This window comes from Microplitis demolitor, chromosome 9 (genome assembly GCF_026212275.2).
Source record: "Microplitis demolitor isolate Queensland-Clemson2020A chromosome 9, iyMicDemo2.1a, whole genome shotgun sequence".
In the NCBI taxonomy this organism is placed as follows: Eukaryota; Metazoa; Arthropoda; class Insecta; order Hymenoptera; family Braconidae; genus Microplitis; species Microplitis demolitor.
The window spans coordinates 16,081,472-16,102,781 of NC_068553.1; the positions used below are offsets into that span (position 1 = coordinate 16,081,472).

At 29.4% G+C, this 21,310-nt stretch overlaps 1 protein-coding gene across 6 annotated transcripts in view; it reads right to left on the minus strand.

Moving 5' to 3' along the window:
* LOC103573632 (protein turtle) overlaps positions 1-21,310 on the minus strand; it is an 88,420-nt gene that overhangs the window by 14,197 nt on the left and 52,913 nt on the right. For 3 of the 6 annotated variants that reach the window (XM_053742076.1, XM_053742080.1, XM_053742075.1), the window contains exons 6-15: positions 14,448-14,673; positions 12,556-12,831; positions 12,015-12,302; positions 8,747-9,156; positions 7,265-7,536; positions 5,779-5,993; positions 4,404-4,469; positions 3,794-3,982; positions 2,441-2,668; positions 857-950 (exon numbers count right to left, since the gene is read on the minus strand). In XM_053742076.1, the coding sequence (XP_053598051.1) occupies positions 857-950; positions 2,441-2,668; positions 3,794-3,982; positions 4,404-4,469; positions 5,779-5,993; positions 7,265-7,536; positions 8,747-9,156; positions 12,015-12,302; positions 12,556-12,831; positions 14,448-14,673 (2,264 nt within the window). Of the gene's footprint in view, positions 1-856; positions 951-2,440; positions 2,669-3,793; positions 3,983-4,403; positions 4,470-5,778; positions 5,994-7,264; positions 7,537-8,746; positions 9,157-12,014; positions 12,303-12,555; positions 12,832-14,447; positions 14,680-21,310 lie in introns of all 6 variants that reach the window. The other 3 variants (XM_053742077.1, XM_053742081.1, XM_053742079.1) reach the window with 3 other exon arrangements.

Below are 21,310 nucleotides of genomic sequence, written 5' to 3' on the forward strand. Positions count from 1 at the left end.
TATGTATTCATATTTATAAAAAATCATTGACTCTATAAATTGATCGTGAGAGGTTTCATTTTATTACTGTGGTGCTTCGGTGGCCTATTGCTCGGGGACTTAAATGCTAAATCTTTCTATTCCAAATTAACTTATTAAAATTATTTGAATTGCATTTGTAATAATTTAATTTTTTTTTTTTTTTTTTTTGTATAAAAAATTTGATAATTCATTCAAATATTTAGTGATGTTTATTTGTAAGTATATTAATATAACTATTAAATTTATATAAAATATATCTTATGTAATTAATATATTAATTAATAAATAATTAAATTAAAGCATCGAATATATTTGAATGAATATTTATTTATTTATTTTTATACACAGAAAAAAATTTTATTCTTATTCAGAAAATTTTTTTGAAGACAAACGTTTTTGGGAACTGAGTCAAAATTTTCTGAGTCAAGAAAATTTCTCCTTTATCCGAGAGAATTAAAGTTTTCAAAAAGAATTTAGTGAATCAAGAATACGCGAACTTTTAGTCAAGATTTTTTTTCTGTGTACAAGTACACAGAATTTCTTGAAGCAAAGGATTTTAATTCGTTCCAAGAAATTTTTTGAATTTTAAATTGAAACCAGAAATTTTCTTGGGCTGAGAAAAAATTTATTGCGTCAAGATTTTTTTTTTCTATGTATACATTAGTGCATAAAAAAAAAAAAAAATTTATTAACAAGTGCAATTCTCAGTCTTAATTATTTTATAAAACATTTCCACAATCCCTAAGAAGGGTCGTGATTAAAAAATTATTAGTCATAAATCATTAAAATAAATTATTTTTTAAAAATAAAATACTATTTTTAATAAATAACTTACTTTTTCAAAGGCACTGTTCCCGGGGGCACTTGACCAGCCCCATTGCGAGCATCTGTGGGCCTGCAGGCTACCAGATTATATGCTGAAATCAGTTCTATAATTTTACCAAAAAAAAAAAAAAAAAAAAAAAAAATGTTTTTATTACCAAGACACAAAATAAATTTTTATGGTAATTATTTAACGTCACAACTGGCGTAGACAAATTTGCAGTAAAAATTTAGCTGCCATTTTTGTTATTTCTAGTATTCAGAAGTGCCGCCATCTATTGACTACTTTTTTAGGTTATTTTAGGTTAAAAAAAATGTTTATTATTCAATGAACTATTAAATTGCGCACCCGTATGAAAAAACAATATATGGTTAAAATATATAAAATCATATATTTGTAACAAAGAAATATATGATATATTATATTGTATATTATAAAACATCATATAGAGATTTTCGCCGATTTATTATAAAATTATATACAGTAGTAAATATATGTATTCCATATATGTAACTTATATGTTTTTTATATTAAGCTATATATATTTACAATTACCTTATAATATATTGTATTGATATATTTCCTTCTATGTTAAAAAAATATAAAATTTATATATGAAATGAAATATATGGTAGCATATAATTTATATTATATATGGTACCATATATTTTCTTTGTTATATTTAAGCATATATTTTATTCGTATGTATAAGTATATGGGTATATTATATATTCGCTTCAAATTAACTAATTTTGAAAATTTGAACTGCAATTTAAAGAGTATATTAAAATTTATATCTAATTTAATTGGAGTTCGTCATACGAATAAGAAACTTTTTTTTTTCTATACACAATATAAATATATGTTTATATATATGATCAGAATATATGTTTTGTATATGATAGAAATATATATTTTTATGTATGATAAAAATATAGTTTTCATATATGACAAGAATATATATTTTCATATATGATAAAAATATATTTTTTTCATATGATTGACATATATATTTTATGCATGCTAAACATATATTTTTTAATATGTAAAAAAATATATCAGAAAATATAGTTAAATTGGTCACATATATTTTCATATATTTATCATATATTTTTACATATATTTTGACCATATATGTTATTTTCATACGGGCACAGTTGAATTTTTCAACTTTATTCAAATAGTCATTGTATTTTTATGAAAGATTACGCTTTAATTTTTAAAATTTAGTCACCAAATCGATATTCATGTAAAATAAATAAATTTAATTATCTTTCCATGAAAATGATCCGTGAAAATTGATAAAATTTTAAAAGCCGTATTTCATAAATAATAAAATGAGTTTTGGATGTACAAGGGATGAAACTGTAGTTCAGTTAATCCGTCTTTGATATATAAATCAATATGTGCATTATTGATTTATACATAAAAGATATTTCATAGGTTAAGTACATAAATAATGTAATATGTCATACCTTAGGATGCTAAAAAATTTATAAAATAAAATCCTGATAAAAATGATCAATTGCCAGTCGCGATATTAAACTGTTACCATTTTTCTAAAAAATTCTGAAATATAACTACTGATAAAAATACCTTTTTCTTGTTTTCGTCGTTTCCGCTTATTACATATTTTAACAGCACATATACTGAGGATTATTGCGACAATGAAGAATAGTATACCACCTACAACTCCGGCAGTGATGGCCTTGTGCTTGACGCGAGCTGGCACAGGGAATTTCACCTCATCGCTCGAGCTGTGGGTCGTCGCCGAGTGTGCGAATACTCTAAAGTAATACGTTCTTCCACCGACAAGATTTTTAACTGTAACAATAAAATAACATGTTTAATCAAAGCTTCTTTTTTTTTTTTACCAACTCTACCGGATCCGAATTACAATAAATTGCTGTATTTTACCGCCAGTAGTTTTCCGTAATTTATGGCAAGTTACGGTAGAATAGGCTAATTACAGTACAATGCGGAAATTTATGGTAAAAAAGTGATTTACAGTAGAATCCGATAAGTTACGGCAATATACTACGACTTGTAACATTTTTACCAGAACATATTGCAATACTTCAATTTACGGTAAAATAACATAGGTTTGCAGTAAATCTGCAATTTTACCCTAAAACACCGCCAACTACCGTAAATTCCGGCAGTTTTCGCGAAATGCCGTATTTTACCATAAAATACCACAATTTGCGATTAAATATCAAACTTTCACTATAAAATACCGCAGTATTGCCCGAAATTTCCGGCGAATTATCATACTTTTACCGTCAAATACCGCGAAATCCCGTAATTTGCTATTGAATACCGCACTTTTACCGTCAAATACCACAATTTGTGATTAAATATTACACTTTTACCGTAAAATACCGCAAGGATGCCGAAATTTAACAGTGAATTACCATACTGTTACTGTAAAATACCACGATCGAGCTCAAAATTCCTTACTTTACGGTTAAATTCTGGAGTTTACCGTAATTCTCTAGAATTCCGTAAATTACGGTAACTACCGTATCTTAGGTAATTTTTAATACTTATAACTAAATTTTAAGGCAATTTATTTGCTACTAAATATATTTTGACATACAATCATTCAAAAATTGTAATTTTTCAAAAACTATATTTATTTTAACAAATAGAGTTCAAAATTTTCCCACCAAAAATTACAAGTCTTAAAAAAAAAAAGTATAATTTGTTTTTTGTAAATATCTCTGTAAATATTAAACTAACGAACAAAATGTAAGATATCTTTTTTGTAGAGCTTTAAATTCTCTACAAAAAAGGTGTCCTGTAGTTTTTTCTAAAATTCAATAGCTACTGAGATATTTTGAGTTTAAAGTTGCTAAGTCTTTCGGAGCTGCCTGACCGTTGAGATTTGAATTTATTTATTTAATAATTAAGAAAGTGATTAATCGATAATGATAACAATAAATTTACCAAGATAACTGGTTTCTTCAGGTCGAATTTGTCCTTTATTGAGAGTTCTGTAAGGCCCATCAGTTTTGTACTTGATGTCATAGTACTGAATAAGATGACTTTTCTCCAAAGGTTGCTGCCAAGTTATCAAAAAGCCGTTGCTTATTTCCGTGACAGTTAAATTTCTCGGAGGTCCAGGTCTTGGTCCAGCTGTAAATGGTAAAATTTTTATCTATTGTTCACAATTGCCTTAATTAATAAATAAATTATTTATCAAGCAAATAAAACAGTATTTTATGTTTAAAATCTTGACAGCTTATAGCTGCCATTTTTTATGCTGAGTAAAAAAGCAAAAGATATTCTTTACTATTTGAACAATAAAATATTTAACAAGCGACATTAGCAAGATATACGAGCACTCGGTTTTGTGTAATAACAAAAAAACGTTAACCAAACATTAAAATCCATCGGCGACAGCTGCGACTATTTCCTTGTTTTACGATCTATCAGTTTTAAAATTGACGACTGGATTAACGACAACACATGTCTACTTTATTTAACATATTCTTAATAATTTAATTATTTTACATCATTAAATTTAATTAAATTATTATTTTTTATGGCAACTTACCGTTTTGATCAGACGTAATCCCTCCAGTATTTATGGGGGTCGTTGCTGGAGGGGAGATGCCAACGTCTGATGAGAAAGATTTAAATTTGTGTCATTAAAAATGTATGTAACGTCAGATTTATGAATGAAATCCAGAGGTTAATGAATGAAATTTTTATTCTTTTTTTATTTTAAAAATTCTTTATAATAAAAACTAATATCTCTTGATCTTCAACAATAGATTTTTAAATAATTTATTTTATATATACATAGAATTTAGTCCGCTAAAGAATTATCTTTATTCCTACACGTCTGTGATGTGCATGAACTTGTCCCAAAGAGAGAATGAACTTCAGATCACCCCCACTAAGATCATTTCTTAACTGCGCATGCGCAGAAAAAAGTGGGAGGATTTCGTATACAGAATACCCAGAGTTGAAATAAAGTACGGAAATACCCGAGGTTCATTCTCTTGCGGCAATTTTGCATTTGAACAGAAGCGCATGCGCAGTAATGAATTAATTGTTGAAAAATGATGACAGAAAAGATCATTCTTTTGCGGACTTAAATTGAAATAAATTTGAATTTCAACCCTTCAGCACCTGCGCTATGAGTTTTTTTCGCAAGCTTGATTTAAGATGATTTTTAATGGAATGACCTAGTGAAATATTTTCTGTCTTTATGAAATTTAAGCTTTTCATGAAAATGAAATTTTTTAATTATTTTGAGGTTAGAAAATACTTATTGTAAAAAGCCATGAGACTTTCTCATCACGCAAGTAAAGTAAGGCGTAAAAATTTATACCATTCGGCTAAGTTCGGGTAGTTCCGATAATGTTCGGCATTCGCCACCATTTTTTTCAGCCGTTACATTTTTCCCTGCTTACAAACTTGAAAAATAAAAAACAAATGTGCATAATATAATTGCTCTATTAAAAGTTCTAAATTTTCGCTCGATTACGCATGCGCCGAAGCATGAGACTTTTTTCAGTCACGCGGGTGCTGAAGGGTTAAGTAAAATTTCCAATAATTATTAAGTTGAAGATAAAGAGAATATTAGTAATAAAGAATTTTCTTAAGTCAAAAAAAACCTCGTATTAATTTTGAAAATTTAATATAAATTTGTTGCCCCTGACGGCTCGAAATTACGGTAAATTACGGTAAAAATACCGATACCGTAATACAATTATTCCCAATTGGTCAGATTGATGTTTCGTTAATGATGACTGCATAATAACAGCTGAATAAGTTTACAAAATCACCGTAGTGATGATAACACGGTATTATTACCGCATTTGACGGTGATTCTGCAATACTTTTTTTACGGTATTATTTTTTTCTTATTATTTTAAATGGTATTTCTACTGTATTTTATGGTAGTTCTACTGTAAAATTACCGTAATTACGTGTCCGTCGGGGTGAAGAATTAATTTTACCGAGCGTTTTTATTGTTGTTATTTTACTCGTCATATTGTCGCTGATAGCATTTTTACCAACGACCTGAAATTCATATAAGGTCCCTGGTGATAAACTATTGATCGTCACTGATGTACTACCAGAAGGAGTAACTGGTATAGGAGTTCTCCAAGTTGGCGTGCCTGCTTCACGATACCTGTCATTCATCAATTTATTATTATTATTATCTTAATTAACATTAATAATAACATATCTTACTATTTTTTATGCGCTTCGCATTAATAAAAGTATTCAAATTATTTTTAGTCATAATTTACATAAATTAAAGCTATGATAATTTATCATCAATTAATTATGAATTTTAATCTACGATATTAAATTCACTAAAAAAATATTGCGAAAATGATTTATGGCGCATGCTCAATAAATACTCTGTTATGGTCGACTCGTCATAAGCCTGGTCTAGGATACAGGGTAAATTTTTTTTTAAATTTCAGTCTTCCCGTGCGTTTAGTTTTGTTCTCGACTACTCGTTATAAGCCTGTGTTTATTTTATATAATTTTAAACGTCAAATTTACGTTTTGTCACATGCGTCAGTGTCCCGATTTTTCTAGTGCTTATAGCGCTAAAATAAATACTTATCTTTTTACACAAATAATAATTGTAATGTAAAAAAATAATAATGACAAGGGTATTAATGAAAGTAATAATAATAATAATTTTTATTGATCAACATAATGCTCAATAAAACTTTTAAATTGTAACAGAAGCTTTAATTGTAATTAATTATTACAATTATCACCAATAAATAATATTTAACTTAATATTTATAAAATTATTATCCGCGAAAGATCGATAGTAAATTTTCATAATTAATTTATATATTTTGTTGCTATTGTTAGTTTATAATTTATGTAATTTTAACGGAGGCTTATAACGGGATGCCTGCTACGAAACTCAAAAAAGTGGTTATAGGTGCTGTTTGGACTCAGCTGCCGATTAAGGGGAGATACTTATGACGGGTAGTCGACTTTATGTATAAACAGGATTTAAATACAGAATAATTTAATAAACTGACTTCATAAGCATGTAAAATTAAAATAAAAAAAAAGTTAACAGGTTAGCAGTGACATCTCTCGGAAAAAATGTCAGTGACGCTTCGTAACCTTTAAAAAAAAATTTAATTAAATGCTGTATTAACCAAAGCTGTCTTCTGTGTATACATAATAGAGTGTTCTTTGAGAATTCTTTAAAAGAACTATTGTATATATCTAGCAGGAATGTCCAGACACCCGGGTGTTGGCAATCTCGCCTGCGGCTTGTATGTCAAGCCTTACACTTCGCGCTTTGTACTCATTCGCACTAGACATATAAAACACTATTATAAACATCAAATTATTGTTACCGTCTTATACTATGTTGAAAAAAAATGTTTATTTGTTTATTTATGGATCCATTTTACCCACCAAATTGTATAGTCTTGTTTATAGTCGGGCCCTCCAGAGTAACCTGGAAGCCAATGAAGCGTCACTGAAAACTGCGAAGCGGTACCAGTGACATTGTAAGGCGCATGTGGCTGAGATCCTTCGACGATTAATTGAGTCGATGAGACTATTACAGCGACTTCATTTGAAGCAACACATTGATAATAACCAAAATCATTTCGACGCAAGCCTTCTATTGTGAGATTGCCACCGACCATTTTCGCTCGATTGCGTTCCAAAGGCGTACCATTGCCCTGTTGTAAAGGTATGTTCTTAAATAAATATTTTATTCTTTTATATTCATGCACAGTAAAAAATATTGTGTATCTGTGTTAAGAATGGTCTGTGTTAAATCAACATATTTTACTATGTTACTTAAAAATTTTAAATCGCTCTACTATTCAACAATTTGAAAGCGTTATTTAGCATGAAAATTTAAATTATCAACATTTATTAAGTGTTACTTTAAAATTAACACAATGTTTTAAAAAGTCCATCGATACTTACGGAAAAATTATTAGAAAAATGGAAGTGAAATTTTATAAATGTCATTTTAATTTAAAAATTTTGATTACTAGTATTAAATTTACTATTTACTAAAAGATGTCTGTTATACAAATAAAAAATTTTAGTTGAAATTACTAATTATTTTTTGTAATGTTAATAGTGTATTACACACCTAGGAAGGAAAGAAAATTTCTGTATTTGTTTTTAGAAAGAATGGCGCATGCGCTAATTTTTATCATTTGTTCTCTCATTTAAGAAAAGAGCGACTTTGTTCCCTTTAAATAGGGCAAGAATTTAAATTTTCGGTGCAGGTATGGTAAAAAATAGTAGACATCACGAAGAAAGGCAGGAATTCCCAATCCACGGGTTTTCTGCCCTTCGAAGAGGCAATACACGCGAGTTGGAATGTACTTTTTTTCTCCCTAGGTGTATAATATACTATTTTCGCTAAATCACAATGTGTTTGTTTTACAAAAAAATAAATTGATCGACTTTTTACAACCGTTACGAAATATTACATGTTTTTTTTAGATCTTGACCCTAATAAAAACATTGAAAACTATCAAAAAATAGTTGAATGTCCAATAATGATTGTAATCACTATTGATAACCTTAAAATAATATATCAATGACATATACTGAATATATCAACGAAACAAAAATAAAATGTACAGTCTGCAAAAAACATGGACTTTTCTCCCACCATTTTTCTACAAGTCATTACTGCGCATGCACATTATTGCAAAGTCATGGATCATCATAGTGAAGTAACGGGAGAAAATTCCTATTTTTGCAGACTTAACCATAAAAATTAACATTTTTTGTGTTGCCATTGACATTTGAAAAGTGTTGAATTAACTTCTCGTATTACTCGAATTTCGTGTAGGAATTTTAACACAATATTTTTTACTGTAAATAGTACGTTTTAATAAAATGTAAGTTTATAGTAATACGGACCCTTTGCCATTGAATCGATGGTTTTTCAGTCCCGTCGGCTTCCTGAGCATCACAAGCCATTTCAACAGTTTCGCCAATTTTCCTTTGATACATTGGCTCAGGCTCTATTGTAAATACAGGAGGATTTCTTACTAAAACCTCCATAGGTCCTGATCCACCTTGCGTTCCATGAGCATTGTAAGGCGTACATGTGTACTTTCCCTGGTGATTTTCGTTAACGCGAGTAAAAAGTAGAGAACCATTATTCATTATTACGATATCCTTCGTCTGATAAGGTTCGAGAAGACGTTTATCTTTGGTCCATGTGACGTATTGTAGAGGAGGATTGGCTTTAATATAACATTGAACGACACCAGCCAATCGAAACGGTAAAAATTGGATTGTAGGCGTGAATGTTACCTTTGCAGGATCTTTATTGAAATATTTCAAAAAATAAAATAAAATGTTAGTATGCTTTATTATAATCACGACCAATGTTATGGTTCAATATTCAAATTTAAGAGTACGCGCGCTAACTCGTCTGCGCATAAGTTTCTTGCGATACTTGGAAGGTTTTCGTTACAGAGAGATTCAGAGAGATTCAGATTCGTGTTCCCATCAGAACATATAATACGTTTTTATAAAAACATTCTGGAGTGATAAATATTTATCCAGGTGGTTAGTGAGCAGAAAGCCACAGGGTTTACTTAGAACCAGAGGAATGAGAGGATAAACTTCATACTGCATTTACCTTTTCTACATAATTTATAAGCGCTTTCCACTGAGATAAAAAAAAAAACTTTCAGAAATTGTATTTTCTGCTTACAAAAAATCATGTTATTGAAAATTTTCAATCTAGTATATTTTTAGTGCAAAAACATGGAAATTTTGGGCAAAATTATTTTCTTCATTGAAAAAATCTAAATTTAGCTCAAGATGCGTTAATTTTTTTTTTTTCAGAGTGGAAATAAATTTCAATTTTCTTCTGTCAAAAAAATTATTTTTTAGTTTAGATATTAAATTAATAATGTGTTCTGGTGGATTAACTACTGAAAAAATATGTCATTTTTTTTGCAGAGTGTGGTAATGTCAGATGTTACATGTTTCTCTTCTACAGTACTTTTTTGAACGCGCCCATTCCTGGTGGATCTGAATTATGCTAAATTACCATCATTTACTACATTTTTGCCACCATTTACCGTAAGATACGATATTTCAGGCGAAGCTGCGGCATTTTACGACAATTATTGCGAGTGACAATAATGTACGGTAACTTATGGCGAATTTCACCAAAAATACAGTAAGTTGTTGTTATTTGCTGAATTTTGATTTTACTTTGCTGTAATATACCACAGACTTATTGGAATTTTTACTGTCATAAATTACTGTAATTTATCGTAATTCGGATCCATTAGGGATAGCATTCAATTAGTCTGCATAGAAACAAAAATACCCGAATCTGAATCTTTCACTACAAGAAGAAATTATTTTTGTTTGAAATGCTATCGTGCCATAGTAAAGCCGGGCCGTATTTGCCACATAACGGAAATTAAAATAAACTTATGCACAAATTATCATGCCCGGATGAAAAACCATATATGATAAATATATATGGAAAAATATATAATCAATATGGGACCATATAAGTGGCCAAAAACGATATATATTTTCTTATATATAATATACTAAGTTTTAATATAATTAATTATATACGTAAGTTTATAAATTAATACATGTATCATATATATTTATAATCATATACGTAGACTTATAAGTTAGCACATATATGTATTACATATATTGATAATTATATATGTAAATTTGTAAGCTAGCACACATATATATATATATAAATATATATATATATATATATATATATATATATATATATTCTGAACACAATGTTTGAATCTTATAACAGAGAGAGGAAGACAGAAAAGAATATATTTTATTTATTCTTACATATATGGGGAGACTTATATGCTTCTATATATCGAAAAATATACAAAAATTTATAAAGTTAAATACATGATACATATATCGTGGCATATAATGATGAATTATATATGTATTCTTATTTGTTTCCCTATATAAATAACATTTATTTTTAAATATATTAAAATTATAAGTTTTCAAATATATAAATAATATATTGAAGTTGTACGAAAATATATGAAATCATATAAGAGAAAACATATATAGAAATATAATAAAAGCGGCCAAAATCTATATATAGTTCTATATAAGATTTCATGTATTGTCACATATATATTTATATCTGTAACATATATTTTTTAATATATGTTTACCATATATGATATTTTCATGGGGGTGGCCATAGTAATTTTTGCATGTAATTATTTCAATTTCCGACAGATGGCCAACATGGTCCAGCTTTACTATGACATCAGAGAATTTCAAATTCAAACATGAGTAATTTTTCTGTGAAATCAAACTAAAGTCGTATAGGTTAGAAATACAGCCCGCAAAAGAATGACCTTTTTTCTCACTATTTAGCCATGATATAGTGCATATATTTGCATTAAGACGTATTCGCAGTAATTAGTCGATTATAAAAAAAATGGCGGGAGAAAATATAATTCTTTTGCAGGCTCTACTATAAAAATGGCAGCGATCGTAACAAATCCTGCGGAATGCTACTTAAAATAGTATTTCATGCAAATTAAATTTTCAAATGAAATCGCAGCTTATTAGTTTTTAAACACGTCAAAAGTAATAAATTCGTACATGACTTCTAGGTTAACAATAACGCACTAAGCTTAAATTTAAAATTAATATTGCAAAATATATCAATGGCAAAAGTTTATACTTTGTTCTCAACTTGACTCTCACAAACAAAAGGTAAACTTTTAAATACGTGCTCTTCATATTCTGAATAAATAGAGACGGTCTTTCATTCCATGTACCGTCGAAATCATTAAATTTATTGAAATTTATATTAATTTAAAAATGAACGATAATTAGAATCATAGGAATACACTTTTTGAATTTAAAATTACACTTTCCCGTAGTTTATTGCGTCACGACCATCGGAGCCTGAAGTATTCACAATAATGCTAAAATTTGTTCCTATTGAATGGTCGCTATGAATGTGAACATTTATATGGTCATAAAAATCTAAACTTTCTACAATAACTTGAATAGTAAAATTTATATAAAATTTTTTTTTTTTTTTAATAGAAAATTTCGCAGCATCGACACTTCGAAAGTTAAAAGAATATGAATTTTATATAAACTTTATTAAATAAAATAAAATAAAAATACTTACATTCGACATTAAGATAAGCAGTAGCGCTTTGGGGTTCACCGATTCCGTTGGTTACTTCGCAGAGGTAAAAACCCGAGTCATCGGCACTCACAGGGTTGATGACTAGACTTCCATCTTTACGTATCGACACTCTAGTGTCTAATTCAGATACTTCTGTCACTGGAGCTCCTTCCCGAAACCAACGGACTGTTACATTTCCGGGGAGAGCTTTTGCTTCGCAAGAAAATTGAGCCTTTTCACCCTCTAATTTTGTTTGGTTTGTTGGCGGCACAATTATTATTGCTCCTCCTATAATTCAATTTATCAACTTTAATCATCCATTAGCGTTTTATTAATAAATATCAGTAGAATTATTGAAAATTCAATAGCAATTTAAAATCTGGTGAATTTCAAAATAGCGGTCACGAGCGGACTTTCGGTGATAAATTGTATCACTCTTGGAAACGGGCAAATATAAGTCTAAGTATAGTAGTCATATATTTACTTGGTAATTGTAGGGTAAAGTAAATAATGTTTAATAATTGAAGATAAGTTTATTTACCGGCAATTACGACTCGAGCTGAATGGCTAATTTGGCCTTCTCCGTTTCTTGCGATACAAGTATAATCACCAATATCATCGTTCTTGATTGACGCTATTCGTAGCTCTGTGCCCTCGTTAAAAATTCCAATAGTACTCGAAGTCGCTACTGGATTGGCGTCCTTGTACCAAACTATTTCCGGTGTTGGTGTGCCCTCGGCTTGACAATTTAATATAATTGCATCGCCTAGATTAACGTAGATCATCTCTTCGGGAGTCATCGTAAATCTTGGTGGTGCTAACGAGATATAATTTTATTTATCGAAACTTTATTTTATAAATATTTTTGTAGTTTGCTGTTTCAATAAAAAATTATTTATTTATTTTTTCACTGCGAACTACACGGAGAGAAAATTATGGTAACAGTTACAATATATTATGGGAATGGTTCCCATACTGCATGGTAAGCGGTTTTTTTCAAATTTTGATTATAGGAACGGCACTCATATATATTATGGTAATCATTCCTATAATTATGGGTATAATTCCTATATGGTATCGGAATAGTTCCTATGGAATCATGGTAATCGTTACCATGTAATTATGGTAATAATTCCCATACATTATGGTAATCATTACCATGATGTTGTAGTAACCATTACCATAATATTATGGTAATCGGTACCATGTAATTATGGTAATAATTCCCATACATTATGGTAATCATTACCATGATATTGTAGTAACCATTATCATAATATTATGGTAATCGTTACCATGTAATTATGGTAATAATTCCCATACATTATGGTAATCATTACCATGATATTATAGTAACCATTACCATAATATTATGGTAACGGTTACCATAATATTATGGTAATAATTTCCATACATTATGGGAATGATTACCATAATATTATAGTAACCATTACCATAATATGATGGTTATGTTTACCATAATATTATAGGAATAGATACCATAATATATAGGGCTTATTCCCATATATACTTAGGAACCATTACAATGTGATTATAGGATTGGTTACTATTTGCTTATGGGAACTATTCCTATGAGTATGGTAATCATTACCATGATTCTTTCACATGCGATATGGGAACTGTTACCATAATGATAGGAATCGCTCCCATACTTATGGAAACTTTTCCCAGAAAGTATGGGTCTATATCCCATAATCCCAAGTAATCATTACCATAACGGTATGGGATGATATTTCATAAACGTACTAAGAACAGTTACCATAATTTTCTCTCCGTGTATAAACTAGAAAATTTTCGGTTTTTTCAGATGGAAATTTAGATACATTTATTGTACTTTTTCATTGAAAATTACATGCATTGCTGAAAATTTTTTACTTTTCAAAGATAATTGTCATGAAAATTGGAAAATATTTATTAATTTACATAAGTTCAATTTTTCACGTAACTGAAAATATTAAATTTGAATTTTTTATTGAAATACAGTGTGGCCATTTAAAAATATGTGTTCTATGTGATCACTAATGATCTTAAATGAATGATATTGAATTTATGTAAGAACCCATGTAGGGAACCATAAGTTTCTGAATCCCCGTATGAGAAATCCCCATAGGAAACTGTGAGTATCTAGATTCCCATTTTGACATGGTGCAGATTCCCATGGAAAATCGAGATTGAAATCTACAGGAAAATCTATACTAGATGGATTTGACATGGTGTGAAATCCCATAGGTAACCATTTGAGAATCTATATCGGGATCTATGCAGGATTCTTATAGGAAACCATATGGGAAATCCACATAAAAAGCTGTGAACACCTGGATTTCTATATGAATATTTTTGATAGGAATGTAGTCAGCCGGGCTTGTAATAATTTCTTAAAATAAAAATAGTAAATAATATTTAGAAAATTACCATGGACATCCAGATGAAACCATGTTCCATTTTTTGGACTATTAGGTGATCTGTTGAGGAAGACAACCTTACACTCGTACCATCCTTGGTCATTTTCTTGTATGTTGGTGAGATTGAGGCTCGCGATTCCATATGGGGAATTAGGACTGACTCGTGACACTCGTCCTTCATATCCCTCTCCACTGTGGGTTGGATACGACTCGTACCAAATGTATATTGGTATCTCCTGCCCCTTGCACCAACATCAACAGGCATCATAAACGAGGGATCGTGACAACATGTCAGTCAAGCTGGCACAAGTGAATCAACTACACGCCTATTATTATGCACATGTAACTCATTACTTATATTTGTAACTGCATACTCGTTGCGTATGTTAATATATTTATCTAACCACATAATGGTCACTTGTTTAGAAACGTACGCTTGCGCCAGCTTGCCATTTAATAATAAAAGTAATAATGAACAAATGGATGCAGCATGACAAGGGTGTGACTTCCGATTAATTGTCAGTTGCACCGGAAATCATCAACCCGCAATGAAAGCCTGTGTCAGCGGCCATCACGAAAAATATCAATAGCAATTCTCATGCCTCTATATATTTTAATATTTATAATATATTAAATACATACACAACCACTAAATGCTGATAATCACAAAAATTCATTTTTGGAAAACGAAATTATAATTTTTCAATACTAATTATAATTTTTCATTAAAAATTATTATTTATTCTAGGGTTTACTGTAATTATTTATTCTATGGTGAATTTTTTCACTATTGGAATAGAGAATTACAGAAAAAATATTGAAAACGGAAAATAATTTTAAATTTCCCGCTCAAAAATTATTTATCCGAAGGAAGTTTTTGCGCGAGACGAAAATTTAAAAAATGTAATTCGACTGCTTAAGAGGTAGTTCTAGAGGTGGGGGTGGCCTAAGTTTTCGGCTGACCAGCATCTGTATGCAAAACATTTCAGAAATCGCGTCATCCAGTAGATTTTTCATTTTCCATTTTTTTTTTCGTTGCATGAAAAATGTTTTTATTTTTAGCAATATATGAGCTTTTTTAAAAAATTTATTAAATTAAAGTTTTTTTTCTAAATTTGATTTTTGGTTTATTGTTGAGAGTAAAAATAATTGCGCGAACAAAAATTGCATTTACGAAAATTGAAATTTTTTAGATGAAACAAAAAAAAAAGTAATGAACCCGAGGTAGAAAATTTTGCATCATGTTAGGAAAAACTTTTATTTAATATTCAAATTTTTATGAAAAATTTATCATATTGAAAATAATTACTTCGCGTGAGAAAAAAACTCGTTCAAAAAATTTTCCAAAAAATTCATATCAGCAAACTTCCAAATTCAAGACAATTCTGGTCTTCGAGTTGATCATTTTTGAAATTTCAAACAAATTTTTCAAACTCTGAACCTCGTTTTTGAAATTTCTTATATTTCGTTTCAAAGTTCTTCGAAGCGGGAAAATTTTCAAGCCGAACTATTTTTGAATCAAAAATTCAGAAAAATGTTCCTGAAAAATATTCAGTTGAAATTTCTTTTTACTCTTGAACATTTTTCAAGTTCCAAAAATAATCAACTCAAAATTAAAAGTTGTCTCAAATTTCGAAGTTCATACTAACGAATTCTTCCGAAGCATTTTTCAAAAGAAATTTTTCAAAAAAAATTTTTTGCCCAGATCGTTATAAAAATTTGTAATAAAAACGAAATATTAAACTGTATCTAAAAAAAAAGTTTTCGAACTTTAAAAGTGAAGCTTTCAGTGGTTGTGTCATCGATATATTTATATATATATAGCGGCCACTATATAAAGACTACAAGAAATAATAATAAAGTATAAACATGCGATGTTTTATAGAATGTATTATAAATATGAGACATTTATTTGTTGTTATTTGTAAAGTAGTTATTAGTAAACAGAATTTACTTCAATAAAATCGATGCGCTTATTTAATTGCAGAATATTATTATTAACGCTATTTGAAAACGGACTAAATTAATACGATTGTTTGAATAAATAATTTAAAATAACCTCGAAAATTTTTCATTTAATCTTTTAACAGCCTAGTAATTTAACTATTGATTTTATATTATTAGCATAATAATAACGGCTCTTACAGCAGTAGTTGAAAACATTAATCGAAGCTTAAATCTCAGTATGTAAATTGTGAGATCAATAGATTAGAGTTTTTTTTCGTAATTAAAACAAAATTATTTTTCATTGTTTTCTTTAAAACTCGGATATTATTATATATTGTTGGGTTTAAAATTCATTGAATTCAGTTTACAGAGGGAGTATTTCAATTGTTACGCAATTCATAGAAGCGGTTTTAATATCATCGATTAATTAAGCTCTTCACAATTTATTTCTATTCATTTCTGCATATCTCCCTACCGAACAGATGAAATGCATTCCGGTACTTTTTTGTTAACATGACAGAAAAAATTCATGAAAATTTATCGAAAATTTTTTTTCAACACTAAAGAAATTCTATGATTTTTTACAAATGAAATTTCACTTTATCTCGCTCCCCTGATATATTTATATTTTATACCATGTTTTTCAAATTTCACTTTTTGAAAAAAAATTCTGCAGGCGAATTCATATATTTTAGATATGAATAAAATTTTGGCATAATTTGTTTTTTGTCGTTTTTTGAAAAATATGACGTTTCCTAAATTTTTTTCTTGACAGTTATTCATATGTTGTTTATACATTCGTAAATTCTTGAATTATTTGAAATTTTACGGAATAGTAAGTTTTCGAATCATTCGAAAATGTTTTTTGCAATGACATAAAATTGTGATATTTTTTCTAATAATTCAAATTTCTGTCAGAGGTAAATAGAATCTAGACACGAACCTGCGAAATAATTACTTTTGGTTACCTTAAAAAACTAAGCTCGATATTAAATAAAAATTGAATACTCGAAATCAAATCAGAATCTTTTCGATGCGAACCGGGTAATTTGAAAAGTTACGAATAATTCGAATTTATTGAATTCGGTTTTCGAATCGATTAGTTGTATTCAGTTAGATTCAGTTTGAACACTGCCCGGGTCAAAAATGAAACTTAATTCAGGCTCGCTGAAATTGCCGACGATTTTCCGATAAGATTTCGACTTAAATTAAATGTTTGTCAACTTTTAGAGCTTTTTTCATCTTAGCTTCAACTTATTCGTAATTTTCGATTTTATTTTTCAGTTATCCGTCTACTTCAAACATGGCTATAATTCGCCTTAATTTGGACTTTTTCAGCCAATTCAAGAAAAAACACCATTTTCTAGTGTAAAAGGTGTGTTTCTCGTTTTTACCTTAGTTTCCACTTTTTCACTTTGTAATTGAAGTCAAATAAGTCGAAACCAAGTCAATTTCGATTTGATTTTCACTTTTCCGTCTTGAAATTTATCAAAAAGGTCTAAAGCAAGTCAATTTCGATTTGATTTCCACTTTTCCGTCTTGAAATTCATCAAAAAGGTCTAAACCAAGTCAATTTCGATTTGATTTTCACTTTTCCGTCTTGAAATTTGTCAAAAAGGTCTAAACCAAGTCAATTTCAACTGGATTTTTATTTTCCCGTCTTAAATCGACTAAGTGAGCCAATCAAATCAAAACTAAAGCAAAAATCAATGTCCTCCATATTTCTGCAAAAAATTCGAGTTCGTCTTGTGAAAAACGGCTCTAACTTTCGACTTGGAAAACCAAATTTGAATCAAGTTTTATTTTTGACCATGACGCACAATCTCAATATAATAGACCTGAATAATTGTCGTAAAAAAATTTTGCAGATATCATGTTTTTGCAAATATGTCCATGTCCAAATTTCATATCTGACCTTATCAGATCTAACCTATTTTTCACGGTTGCTCGTAAAAATATAATGATTTTTCTGTGATTAATCACTTGAAAAAATGTATATGAAAGTAACATATACATCGTATCGAAAATAGTGCACTATCAGCGCGACAACCTTGAACATAAAATCCAGTTTAAATTTATATAAAATAAAAACTACAATAGTTTATAATAGTCAGCGATACTAAATGTTTTATCAAGATGATCGAATGTTCAATATATTGTAGCTATCTCTACTGTTTCTCATAAATTCTATTTGTAGCATGCCCTAGTTACAACGATCGAATTCAATATTAATCGGTCCTGGTGCTTTCTAAGCTCAATATGTATTACTCTCTCTTTCTACATATATATACATCCTTCTCACTCTCACTTGCACCCTTCCTATTCATCCCTTATCTTTTTCTCTTTCTCTCTCTACCCCACCCGCATATCGTGTCAGCTGCGTTATAATTTCATCAATAACGGAAATAACATTGCCGGCCACGAGATTATATGTTGTTGTAACCTATATGTAAATGTGATACAACAACATGAGTAGCAAGATATTAATCAATATGCGGCATAATGCATTTACAAGTTTATCAGGATGTTAATATTGTTTGTAACATTCATACAATCGTCCGTATTAATGAATTCATATTTACTCTGTTTCTATGTATTTATTGTCATTATTTTTTTTTTATATTCTGTTCGAGGTATTTTTCAAAGCACATTTTTAATTATTATAACACACATCGACGACTAAATATAGACGACATTAAGTAAATAGACTTTTGATTTAGGTCAGATGGTAGGTTAGAGTCTGCCGAGCGCACCACTCTCGTTGAGCGAATTTTTGTAATTTATAATTCATCCCTTAACGAATGGTTGTGGGCTTGCCAGTAGACTCATACCACTTACCGAATGGAAAAACTTTATTGTTCTGCCTTGTATATATACGAAATTTCAGTTAACTCATACTAATTATGGTTTTAAATCCCGCGGATATTTTTAATTATCTTTTGTAGTAAAATAATAATGCACGGAGAGAAAAAATAACTTTTAGAAATATTGCATTTTTTTTTTACCCAGTTAGAAATTTTGTGTATTTGTGTTAAAAAATTTGGTTAAATTTTTTGTTGATTTTCAACGCGAATCTGTTAATTCAACAGAAACCGTTTGTGTTATTTTACTTTAACTGATTTTTTATGTTAAATTATTAGAAAATCTGTAATGTAACACATTTCTGTGTTATTCGAAAATTAACACTAAATTTGTGGTGTTTAGCTAAACACTCCCGCGCGTTTCTTCATTACTATAACCAAGCAAAGCATTGCAGCAGCATTGTCTGCAAGCAAACTTGGATTATAATTGATTTACAATTAAATATAATCATAGATAACTTTAATATTTTTATCATCAGGTTCAATGATTTTTTATTCTCATTTTACGGGAGGATAATTCATAGCTTTGTTTTTTATAAAAATCACCGAAAATCGAACTAATTGTTTGCTAAATTGACAAAAGTTGTACTAAGGGTAGATCAGTATACTTGAGTTGGTTAGATTATGTGCTTATATTTATTAGTTAATTTTAACACGAAAAGTCTGTTAAATTTACCCAAATTTTCTGTCAAAATAACAGATTTTGTGTTAAATTATTTAACATAAAATTTGTGTTAAAGATCAACACAAACGCAATGTGTTGAATTAACACGAAAATTTGTGTAGACAACAGACGATTTGTTTTGAATTTAACACTAAATTTCTAACTGTGTAAAATTATACTGGAAGTTTTCAATCTAATATATTTTCAGTGAAAAAATTTCGAGATTTCATGAAAAAAATTATTTTGCAAAATTCGTAAATTTAAAAAATATGTGAGATAGGGTACCCCGGGGTAAAATGGGACAGCTTCTTTTTTTAAGGGTTCATTATCTGAATTATTATATTGATAATTAAAAAAAAACTGACTGAGGTAAAAAGAGTCGAATTTTTTTTTGCTGAAAATTTAAAATTGTCTAGATCAAACCCCAATTTTCTACGAATCGTAACTAAAGATTTTTGAATAAAAGAAAAAATTTTTCATTTTTGAAAATGTCTGATTTTGTTGCAAGTGTCCTTATATTTAATTCAAATTTCCAGTATGTAAAAATGCTTGAAAAATAAAAATATATCGACTGTAAAAAAACTAGCAAGTGTTGATCAGTAGCACTCGAGCTCGTGTCTCAAGCAGTTGTATTTCATATAATAATAAAATAATAAAGAATCTCAGCCAATTAACAGGGGGATAACGAGTTTCGGTGTTGATACTAGACTTTGATAAGCAGGTCGAGTAGCTTCTAGTCTTCCATCTCTTCACCTCAACTATGCACTTCTCAACTTCAGTTTTCCACTCATTGGCTGCTGTATATATTTCATATCTGCGGAGGGTGTCATCGAGAGCCGGCAACCCTGACACACTCGACTGCGGTTAAAGACTTCCGCCGAGATTTTTTATAACATCCACACATATATATACATATTTATGTACGACCCTTTGGTCCGTGTGGTTACGCTTGGCTCTTTCCTAAGCTACTTTGCTCTCGCACATTGAATCTTTTGTACTCTACCTAACTCTATTTCTCGTTCATACATATATGGTTTTTTTTTCTTTTTTTTGCTGGTATTTTATGTTTACGCGGTTCCAACGTCATCGCAACCACGACCTGAGCTTATACATGAGTCCGCGAGAGGTGCTCCTGTCCTATTTTTAAGCCATATAACTACAGGTTAACCGGCTAACGGGCAATCGATAACACCAGTGCAGTATCTCTCATACTCAATCCGTCTTACACTTATTTTTTTAATCTTCTATAGAAGAGAAGTAAGAATTTATGGTAACAATTACAAATGGTTCCCGTGATGCATGATACCTGTTTTTTTAAATGTCCTATCACCCATACATATTATGGTTACCATTCCTATAAATGTATGGGTATAATTTCTATATGGTATCGGAATAGTTTCT